Source organism: Tarenaya hassleriana, unplaced genomic scaffold, assembly GCF_000463585.1.
Source record: "Tarenaya hassleriana unplaced genomic scaffold, ASM46358v1 Cleome4, whole genome shotgun sequence".
Classification (NCBI taxonomy): Eukaryota; Viridiplantae; Streptophyta; class Magnoliopsida; order Brassicales; family Cleomaceae; genus Tarenaya; species Tarenaya hassleriana.
The window spans coordinates 5,828,324-5,838,900 of record NW_010966881.1 but is presented as its reverse complement, the minus strand read 5'-3'; the positions used below and the strand labels follow the sequence as shown (position 1 = coordinate 5,838,900).

At 41.5% G+C, this 10,577-nt stretch overlaps 3 protein-coding genes across 4 annotated transcripts in view; 1 reads left to right on the top strand and 2 right to left on the bottom strand.

Moving 5' to 3' along the window:
- Positions 1–1,173, top strand: part of LOC104824304 (coronatine-insensitive protein 1) — a 3,911-nt gene extending 2,738 nt beyond the window's left edge. Inside the window, exon 3 of the mRNA XM_010556341.2 lies at positions 49–1,173. Within this exon, the coding sequence (XP_010554643.1) occupies positions 49–855 (807 nt within the window). The 3' untranslated portion in view covers positions 856–1,173. The remainder of the gene's footprint in view (positions 1–48) is intronic.
- Positions 1,174–1,203: 30 nt separating this feature from the next.
- On the bottom strand, positions 1,204–3,344 carry LOC104824303 (sedoheptulose-1,7-bisphosphatase, chloroplastic). 2 transcript variants are annotated; one of them, XM_010556339.2, is made up of 8 exons: positions 3,157–3,344; positions 2,789–2,932; positions 2,484–2,669; positions 2,326–2,407; positions 2,006–2,227; positions 1,825–1,925; positions 1,670–1,741; positions 1,204–1,581 (listed from the first exon to the last, which is right to left on the bottom strand). In XM_010556339.2, exons 1-8 carry the CDS (start codon positions 3,271–3,273, stop codon positions 1,297–1,299), a joined length of 1,209 nt encoding a protein of 402 aa, XP_010554641.1. In that variant the 5' UTR covers positions 3,274–3,344; the 3' UTR covers positions 1,204–1,296. The 2 variants fall into 2 exon arrangements, with proteins under 2 accessions (XP_010554641.1, XP_010554642.1); XM_010556340.2 differs by having other exon boundaries at positions 2,789–2,908; positions 3,157–3,343.
- Positions 3,345–4,333: 989 nt separating this feature from the next.
- LOC104824302 (delta-1-pyrroline-5-carboxylate synthase A) lies at positions 4,334–9,548 on the bottom strand. The gene is made up of 20 exons (XM_010556338.1): positions 9,397–9,548; positions 8,882–8,953; positions 8,653–8,756; positions 8,412–8,514; positions 8,154–8,315; positions 7,760–8,037; positions 7,329–7,479; positions 7,030–7,194; positions 6,835–6,912; positions 6,600–6,689; positions 6,432–6,518; positions 6,227–6,313; positions 6,046–6,142; positions 5,865–5,968; positions 5,687–5,762; positions 5,392–5,542; positions 5,217–5,285; positions 5,031–5,097; positions 4,870–4,940; positions 4,334–4,783 (listed from the first exon to the last, which is right to left on the bottom strand). The coding sequence occupies exons 1-20, from the start codon at positions 9,454–9,456 to the stop codon at positions 4,702–4,704; spliced, it is 2,154 nt and encodes a 717-aa protein (XP_010554640.1). The 5' UTR covers positions 9,457–9,548; the 3' UTR covers positions 4,334–4,701.
- Between the last annotated feature and the right edge of the window lie 1,029 nt (positions 9,549–10,577).

The window sequence follows — 10,577 nt, the reverse complement described above, 5'->3', positions numbered from 1 at the left end:
AACTGTCGACCTACACCTGTAGTACTGAAGATGGTATTTGTATTTCAGACAAGGAATGTTGTTGGAGATAGAGGACTAGAAGTTCTTGCACGGCATTGCAAGCGGTTGAAGCGGCTGAGGATTGAAAGAGGTGCAGATGAACAAGGAATGGAGGATGAAGAGGGCTTAGTCTCTCAGAGAGGATTGATCGCTCTTGCCCAAGGCTGCCAGGAGCTGGAATACATGGCTGTATATGTCTCTGACATCAATAACCAGTCCCTACAAAGCATAGGTACCTACCTGAAAAATCTCCGCGACTTCCGCCTCGTGTTGCTGGACAGGGAAGAAAGAATTACGGATTTGCCTCTGGACAATGGGGTGCGAGCCCTCTTGAGAGGGTGCGAGCAGCTTAGAAGGTTCGCCCTCTATCTCAGACCAGGAGGACTAACCGATATGGGTCTGAGTTACATCGGGCAATACAGCCCAAAGGTGAGATGGATGCTTCTCGGTTATGTTGGGGAATCCGATGAGGGTTTGTTGCAATTCTCGATGGGATGTCCCAGCCTCCAGAAGCTAGAGATGAGAGGCTGTTGCTTCAGCGAGCATGCGATAGCTGTTGCGGTCACGAGACTGACTTCACTGAGGTACCTCTGGGTACAAGGATACAGGGCATCTGCCACAGGACGTGATCTCTTGGCCATGGCTCGTCCCTTCTGGAACATCGAGCTGATTCCCGCGAGAAGAATCCCAGAAGTGAATCAGATTGGAGAGGTTAGAGAGGTGGAGCACCCTGCTCATATACTTGCTTATTACTCACTGGCTGGTCAGCGACGAGACTTCCCATCTACCGTTATTCCCTTCGGTCCGTACCCTTGAAGAGCATTTACCAGAGCCAAGTCTGTACATAGAGCCTGTTTCCCGGTAGTTCTGTTTTATTTTGCACGGTTTTCTGTTCATAAATTGGGGTCGCAGTTTCGTTTCATATTCGCGATTGTGTTGAGAGTCTAGCTTCAGGTTCCACTTTTACAGTTTCCACGACTCTGCTCGAGTTTCGCTCTCTGCTGTATCATCCTTTGGGTCAGATATTGGTAGAGCCGTGACTGTAACGCCGTCTTAACTTCATCTCGTCCACTGAGTTCAGAGTTCTTGTTCCCCTTTGCTTTATGAATAAACTTTAGAGAAGATTTGTGGACCTTCCGGTTTATGAATAGGAGAGATTTTGAGTTTGCTGTGATATTCATTTAATCTCATTGATTCTCTCATGCATATATATATGACAAAAACTTTGGAAATTTCTCTTATTTTTTCTTCAGGGTTCTAAGCAGAAGCTCCAACAACGGCACCATCAGCCTTGATCCTGGATGATCCGTAAAGGGTCTCTTCGAAACGGATGATTTCATTCTTGGATCCATAAGCCACTTGAGTTCTGTCGTCGAGTTTGTTTATCGTCTTGTCGAGGACGGACTGGTAGCCGTCGCTGCTGTATCCACCGGCCTTCTCTATGAGCAGACCAAGCGGAGCCACCTCGAACAGCAGCCTCAGCTTCGCCTTAGCCGATGGCGATGTCACGTTTGTGAATATTCCCTTTTCCTTCACTATTATCTGCAAGACAAACAAAAGGTATGCCCTTCTTGTGTTAAGACGCGCTCTCTCGGTTTTTTGGAATCATTTTTTTGGGGATTTTCAAAACCTGGTTGACGTCGGGAACCATTCCTCCGGTGTATCTCAACGTGTACTTCTCTTTCACGTAGTAATCGATCAGCTGGATAGAGAAAGAACGTTCAGAGAGTCGTTAGAAAAGCAATGTGAGTAAGGTCTAATCCGATATTGGAGAAGAGATGGAACCTTGCTGTATTCAGGATTGTCGAATGTGGCTCTCAGGTTTCCGGGAGAGAACATCTTTCCTTCACCGATCTCCGTCGTATCCTTTACGTGTTGCCATTTTCCTGATCCCGAAAAGATGGTCGACCCATGAAGGTACGAAAGCGCTCGTAAAGAAAGAACTTTATAATGCAATGATACCTACCTTCGTCGAGGAGGAGGAATTCGTGGGTTCCGGGATAGTCCTTGAGGGCGATGATGTAAGTGGTTCGTGGACCATAGATCCCCATGGCTGCAGCCACTTGATCTCTTCCGGTTACGCCGGTTAATTTGTCTCCGGGCCACACCCCGAATATCGTTCCCACCGTGAAGTTTGTATCAACGATACTTGATCCGTCCAACGGATCAAACGCCACGCTGAATCCACCTGCCATTTCACATTTGTTTTGCTCATACCGATATCGGGTTATAACGCTCGCCGCTAAACGTTAGAGAAAGATTGTAAGCGCAAATGGACCGATCTACCTTCGACAGGACCTCCCATGTCCTGGAGCTCAGGTACTTCTTCCGAGCAAGCGTACTTGCAGACGTGCGAGTATTGCAGGGCCTAATCCACAGATCAGCTTACTCAGTAATCTGCACATTCGGGATGAAAAGTTTTTCTGGAAATTCGAACGTTTTACCTCGAAAAGAAGCTTGTCGGCGAGCACATCGACGGCGAGCTGTTCGTCGCCAAAGGTATTGACGCAAGCGGTTCCGCCACAAGAAGCCGTTCTCACTTTGAAGGAAATAGTCCTCAGTGCTTCTCCCATACACATCAGTAGTGTCCTCAGCCCTTTGTCTGGAGTCGCCTTCGCCAAGAACTCTTCCTACGAAAAAAGCATCCCATCCCCGAAAATGAAGGAAATATTGCAAAGAATATTGAATATTTTATTACGAAATATACCCAAAGGTTGAATCTTTTCTTGGGTAACTATATATTACTCACCAAGCTTTGGCCAAGTTCGCATTTGGTCACGATTGAAGTGCCATTGCTCTTCGCCTTCTTCAACGACGATCTTGGTGCCGATCTCAGTGATTCTCCGAAGAAAGAGCTCGACTTCAGACGCTGATAATACCGAATTTGGAAACCCTTTTCAGAAGTTGGAAACATGTGGCAAATCCCAAATTATAATCATCGATGAATCAAAATTCTGTGGATTCACTATGTCCAACGATTCCAGATTCTCTAAAGTCTGCAACTTTTATCTAATTCTTCCACTTCGATGAAACATACATCTGCATATGTATGTGTTTGTGTGTGTATATATATACATGTCTACGCATGTGTATGTGTACGTATAGATAGATACGAACCCTGGAGGTGGAAGAAGTGGAGAGAGAAGAAGGTGGAGAGAGCAGAGCAGAGAAACGCTGAGAAGAGAAGCTTGGGGGGAGGATCCCACGTGAGTAGCACGTGATGCTTGTCTCCATGGCTATTCCTCCTCTTCTGAAGTCTTCTTCTTCGTTTGAGAAGACGGAGATTAGTTTCTTGGGAAAAGAAAAAACAAAACAAACCGAAAGTGTGTGGAGAGGAGATAAGGCCGTTCAATCTGGGAGAGCCACGTGGCAGAATCTGAAGGGATGTGCCAAAGAGATGGAGGGAAGGGTGAGGCTTTGATTTGCCATCATTTATTCATTGTGTGGCTATGGTCTACACTCTCATATCTCATCAATACAACATTTTAAATTATATCTTATTAGTGTGTGTGTGTGTATATATATATATATATGAATATTAACGTTTTTTCAAACATTACCTTTGTAAACTTTATTTTATTAAATAAAAATTATATAATATATATGAATTAACAATAGACAATTCTTAAACATAGTGTTAATTGAAAAAACGTCATACCTTTATAATTTAAATTCTCCATTCATCATACAAAATGTTCCTCATCTCGAATAAAACAAAATTTAAATTCTGCCATAATCAACGATATTTGGAAATGCTAATGGACGACAATTTCACCTCAAATATATAAATTATTATTGATGGATCAATTATATATAAATAAGATGATCATTCGTAAAAATCATATCATACTTTTATTTGGCTATAGAGGGTTTCTAAGGAAAAAAAAAAATTGGAGAATTGGTTAATACTAATATATCAATTAACTAGATATTCGGGGTTATATTATGTTTAAATTAAGGTTGACCGGATCAGTTGTTTTTTATTTTGGATTTTTTTTCCTTCTAAAACTACATTATGATGCAAAGTTTAATCTTGTTACACCGTAAGTTGATGAGATAACACGCGTCATGCTAAAGAGAGTTAAACCCATCCGACACGTCATGAAGAAGGCCCATCGGGGTTGAGTTGGGCTTTTCGTACTGTTGGTCCAATAATTGAAATATTCACATCTCATGGGCCATGGATTGTAACCCAAAATTATAAAGAGAGGATATATATATATATATATATATATATATATATATATATATATATATCTAAACAAAAAATCACACCATGAATTCTACACACACACATATAATTGCCAGACGAAATCAATCCGTCAAAATCTATAGATAAAAAAACATAGGACTGAATGACGTTTGATTCGAGTTTTACAAAGGAGATGGAGAAGAGCTAATTAAAAAGCCTATGAAACTATGATAAAAGAACCACCGGGAGGAGGAACAAGAAAAATGCCATCTCCATTCTTATTCCCTGCCGTAAACCCTAAGGAAACTAAACCCTAAACCCAAAAAAAAACCACCAGCACATAATAATAATGATAATGTCCAATGTATGGTATCTGATTATATAATAGCATACCAAACCATAGTGGGTGGTTCTCTCTTCCATAGTTTCTCTCTTCTTCGTGTCTCCTTTTTTATTTTTTTATAAATCTCTTAAGATTGGATGGGGAGGTCCTTGTGGGTGTAAACCACTCCTTTGTCTCCATCGACCACTTGGCCCTTTCCTCTCATTATCCTGTGCATCCATCCAAATCCATCAAAACCACATACGTTTCACCTTAAACTGTGAATATATAACCCAGGGATAAGATCGTATCGTACCATCGTGTAGTCAATAATCCTTCGACTCCGACTGGACCACGAGCATGTATCCTGCTTGTGCTTATCCCCACCTGTTTTCACATTTCAATCCCAAAAACTCTTTACTCACTCTCCTACATCCTTTTTCTTCTGAATCATTTGTGCATTTCTTTCTCACGTACCTCGGCCCCAAGCCCAAATCGAAATCCATCCGAGAATCTTGTGCTCGCGTTGTGGAAAACTGCAGCACTGTATAATCACACATACACACAAATCTTGCATTTTAATGAGAGCCCACTTTCCATTAAAACTCGAAACCAGAGTAGAAGAGTTTTGAAGATCTTATAACACTGTGGCAATAATGTTACCTATCCACTTGGCGGAGGAACACCTCCGCTACTTCACCATCTTCTGTCACTATGCAATCCGTGTGTCCACTGCCACAATATACAAGAACGATAGCGGTGAGACCATGCAAAGGTCACAGAGTGAAGAAGCCCTCTCTCAACATGTGATGTCGGTCCGAATAAAAACAAATCATACCTTCCATGTCGGTGAATATGGTCTATGGCATCATACACGTCCTCCACAACTTCGACAGTGCAAGCCTTAGAAGAGTACTCGTGATGAAAAGATCTTGCTTCCGGGATGTTCAGCAAACCACTTGCCCTTGGTCCACCATACAGAGTGACGCCTGTAGTTTGATGCCCATGTTAAATATATCTGCTTTCATGGTGTGAATACTTGTACTTTCATGATTAAGAGAGCAAACGGTGACAAGATATGAAACATCCTCAATTACACCAACTTGTGTTATATTTCATAATTATTGCCCTACCACTGGTTTGCAGAAGAAAAACAAGCTCGTTGAGCACGCCATTCTCCACTAAATCTTTATGCATAAGAAGGGTTTCCTGTTAAAACATTGAAAAGAGAGAACGAGATTATATATCGGGAATGAACAAAACCAGCTACTGCGTAAGATAATGCATGCCTGAAAAAAGTAGGTCCATTACCATGGCATTACAAGCTGCTGGATAGTCAAGCTTTGCATCTGAAACAACGCGCTTTGCCATATCCACGCGGCAGGACTTGTCTACATATACATGACAGATTCCATCTGGCAAAAGCAAAATTAGTCATACTCTCTTCAGGCCAACCTAACTGAATAACAAATTGGAAAAATGCTTCACATACCAGCGTGCCCTAGAACAGGGATTTTTGTTGAGTTCTTGATCTGGGAAACAAGCTTGTTGCTGCCTCTTGGGATCACAAGATCAATAACGTCATCAAGCTGTGGCACAGATGCAAATGGTGGATTCCAGTTAACTAAAAAGCTAAATACTTTCGGCAACCCATCACTCATATATGTATTTACCTTGAGCAAATCAGGAATCTCCTCTCTTGATGTCACAAGTCCTATGAGTTTACCGCCAACACTTTCCGGGATTGCTTCAGTGATCACCTATAAATTTTTCTTGGTAACATAAGACTTAGAAACTGCTCAACTGACATTTTATGAAGAAAGCGAAGAATGATAAAAAGAGAACTACCACAGTCTAGGAAATCTAAGAACAAAGTACCTTGTGTAAGATAGCATTCGACCGCCGAGCCTCCTTTCCACCCTTCAGTAAAAGACCATTTCCACTTCGGATTGCAAGCGAAGCTATCTGTTTGAATCATGCATACAGCAGAGTGTTCATCACTCAGCATTCACACTGTAAGAAAAAAGAGAAGTACCTCTGACATACCTGTACAAGTGCATCGGGTCGTGATTCAAAAACAATCAGGAGAACACCCAAGGGGCATGAAGTCTTCTCCAAAACAAGCCCATCTGCAACCTGGAGATAAAATAAATTATCAAGAAGACAACACGAAACAGAGCGATAAAACAGAGTTTTTACAGTAAAGGAGGTATTTCTGTCCTATAATTGAAATCTAGCCTGTAAGTTGCAGATATCTGACAACTAATATCCTCAATTATACCTCAGTTTTCTTCAGAATATGGCCGATTGGATCTTCCATTTCCGCTAGCTTACGAATTGATGCTGCAAGGCTAGAGATCTGTGAAGAACAAAACAATGTAAACATACAAATGGGTTTGTCACCAAATAAGCATCATCTTTGCCCGAGGCATAGCAGTCAACAATTTTGTTAAGTACTCAATGAGTATCGTCTTGCCTTTCCAGGTTTCAGAACTAAGCGAGCCACCATTGACTCGTCATATCCAGCCTCTTGAGCTGCAGCTACATCTAAACCATTCTCAGCCGTAATTGCTCCCTCCTTTGCTTCAAGAGCATTGGCGATGTCAAATAGAATTTTCTTCCTATCTTCTGAAGATAAGGCCTGAAGCAAATTGTAAACAAGTTGAGCACAATTATTGCTAACCGAGACAAGATTTCAGGAGTTATGAACGAGAAAGAAATGAATATCAGAGAGTTTCAAATAACTGAACACTGAATATTGGAGCCTAACATTACCTGAAGCTTTCTGGAACTTTCCCTTGCAGCAACTGCCATATCCCGAGCACCAACATCAGCGACCGGGCCCCACAAATGAGCATCTTGATGGAACAAGGTACCAATTCGCTGCCCTCTGAGAACTCTACCTATGTTGTGAGCTGCATATCCACTTAAAAAAATACCAGAAATAGGTCATTTTTTTATCCACTGATAACAGTTAGTTAAATCTCGATCACTTCAAACACATCTACAGATTCAGAGGAAGAAACAGATACTAATTGCAACCACGAGAAGAAACATTTGATAAAGATCAAAGAACAGATCTTCAACAGCTTCAAACTTCATATTTACAAAATTCTTCTTTTCAGTGGTTACTAACTGTAAAAGCACAGAAAGGTACATGCTTATGCAGTGAAATCATGCCAGTTGGGAATGGCGAGAACTCTAACCTGGTTATAATGACGGGAATGCCTGCGTAAGCTGCATTAACTGCAGCTTTAACTTTTGCAGTCATACCTCCTCTTCCCACCCTGGACTTGTCACCAAATGTAATCTCCTTCTGATGTTTCTCCTTAATGTACGTGTGGATTAACTTTGAATTAGGATCACTTGGGGGGCCTGTGTAAAGACCTTCTACATCACTCAGAAGAACCAGAAGATCAGCTTTCAGCTCCAGAGCCAGTAGAGCAGCTAAGCTGTCATTATCCCAGAATATACCAGAAGAATCCTGCATAGGTTAAATGCAAAGGAATTGTACATTAGAGTATGAAGAACCAGGCAATAATTCATTCCAAATCCAAGCGTGTACTTGTATATCATTCAATTCTCAAATCTAGAGAATACCTCATAGGGGGCTCTTCGAGTACTTATTGCATCATTCTCATTGAAAATTGGAATAACCTTCAACCGGAACATAGATTGAACTGTTTCATTAAGCTGCTTCCTGAATTCCTTATCTCTAAAACTGCTATCCGTCACCAAAAGTTGAGCTGCTGTCACGTCCAACTGCCCAAAAAAACAAGGGGAGAAACTCATCAATATGTGAAGCAACAACACTATGAGTGGATAGCCCTGTGCTTCCAAAAGGAGCATCTAAGTCACCTGGTCAAACATAGTCTCGAAATAAGCCATGAGGCTGCTTTGTCCAACACCTGCACAAGCCTTCCCATCGAGCTCCTCTTGAGGTTTTTGGAGATCTGCGAAGCTGAAATCCATTGAGAAATAACTCATCAGCATGGAACCAATTTCCGGAACACAAAAGGTTTCATTCTCAGTTACTTCCATAGACAATCTGGATGGATCAGAAGAATCTGGATAGGTAAAATTTAGAGCCATTAGTAACCTGCTGTTGACTAATTGTCTGTATCGAAGCCTCTGGCGACCGAGCCCAACCGCGCCAGATGACACCAAAATGACCTCATATCCATCAGCGTTTAATCCCGCAAGCTGGCATTATATTAGGAATTTAAGCGGCTAGAACATGCAGGTGCTCGTAAAACATTTTCAATCCGTGAATAGCTTTACACAGAGCCCATTCAGCTTATCAATCCAATGTATATAAACAAAAGTACCTCTTCACAAAGTGCTCCTAATCGTCCAAGCGCCAATCTTCCACCTTTTCCAGTAACAACAGCAGTACCCACCTATAAATATTGCAAAATCATAACATTAATAACCAGAAAGAGCTCGGAGATTTTGATTTCTCCCTACATCTGTGGCGGTATATTAACGATACGAAAGCTTTAAATACAGGATGCATGTTTCAGATTAGTTTTGACGGAAACTTCACTTTTAGCAAACTCCTCGCTAGTAACACACAGGATCCCAGGGAAAAATAAACTAAAACACAACATGTTCCTTACGAATTTTCCCAGAGTTTCCGAGCCGCCAAACAGCCGCCCAAGGGAACAAACGTAAACATATGGAAAATACAGTGGTCATTCGTGGCAATCAACCAGTAACACAGATTTCAAAAAACAACCAAAAACAATGAAACCTACGATTTAAAACAAACACGATCGACCTAACAGAATCTGATGCAATCAAAATGCTAAGGTGACGAGGTCCCTTCGCACGGAAAACGAACCTTGACGACGATACGCTTAACGTCGTCGACGAAAGCGCGTGTCCGATCCATGTGCGCCATTGTTGCCTATCAAACGAGGGAACGAGTCAACTCAATCCGAGTTAGCCACCTTCACGGCGAGTAGAGAGAAGAAGATATCCAGTGAGGATGGGACGTGGAGAACGGCGAAAGTGGGGTTTTAAACGCAACAGAACCCAGGGAGGTCAGCTCCTGCTTCCAGTCAAGCAGTGCCACGTGTCGAATAAGGGCATAAGTGGAATTACCTAATCAGAACGATGACGTGCCGTGCATTCGTCTGATGGTGTAGGGTAAGGAGTTTAGGATGTGAAGCAGGGAATAGTTTCTTGAATTGTGGGCATTTTCGGGATAGGAAAAATATGCGGCGAGGAAGAGACGCAGAGCGGGACAGAAAAGACAACGAAAAGGTCGGACTTAAGTGACGTGTCCAGGAAAAAAAATCATATGCGGCGCTATGGCATGATTGATCATAGTGACTAATTAAAATATTTTAGCAATCATTCAATAAAAGTTGTGTGGAAAAATACTTTTAATTTTAAATATAATTTTAAAATACAAAATTATGTGATTAGTTTTCTACGTTAATCATGTTTTGTGATAATATTATATACGCATAATATGCATTCATCATCTACGAATGAATTCAATTCACTACCTAACGAAGATTTTAATATAAGAATTATAGGGGAAAGCCCCCGGTGAGATGGTTAATAAGTATGGCGAAAAACCATGAGATCTGTGGTTCGATCCCTACCGCCTCCTTAAATACTCACCTGTCGTCTGTCAGTTACGACTGATTTACTTCCCGCCTGTGTGTTGCAGGCTCGTGCGCATGGGTTTGGGGTTTTTCTTGGTCTGCGATGTCGTCCTGATGCTATTCTCGTCCGATCCATTGGGCTGTGAGACGTTACGGTGTCCGATGTCCGATCCAAAAGGTTGTAGGGTAGGTTCCCCAATGTATCAATATATATATATATATATATATATATATATAAGAATTAAAATACAGTTTTCTAATGAACTAAACTCATATCGAAGGTTGGAACATTGAGATGGTACATTAATCAAAAAAAAAAAAACATTGAGATGGTACATGGCATTCCTTACCACCACCGCTATCATTGAAATAAGACAGTATATCCTCAAAATCAAATCATCTATTA

Bases quoted from the DNA above. Each gene is read 5' to 3' on its own strand.
- LOC104824303 (XM_010556339.2), bottom strand. From the start codon at position 3,273: ATGGAGACAAGCATCACGTGCTACTCACGTGGGATCCTCCCCCCAAGC. The intron at 2,933-3,156 runs GTTCGTATCTAT...ACTTCTGAAAAG, and splicing joins CCACTTCTTCCACCTCCAGG to GGTTTCCAAATTCGGTATTA. The intron at 2,670-2,788 runs GTGAGTAATATA...CTTTTTTCGTAG, and splicing joins GCGAACTTGGCCAAAGCTTG to GAAGAGTTCTTGGCGAAGGC.
- LOC104824302 (XM_010556338.1), bottom strand. From the start codon at position 9,456: ATGGCGCACATGGATCGGACACGCGCTTTCGTCGACGACGTTAAGCGT. The intron at 8,515-8,652 runs GTTACTAATGGC...AATGGATTTCAG, and splicing joins AGACAATTAGTCAACAGCAG to CTTCGCAGATCTCCAAAAAC. The intron at 6,143-6,226 runs GTAAATACATAT...TCTGTGCCACAG, and splicing joins AGATTCCTGATTTGCTCAAG to CTTGATGACGTTATTGATCT.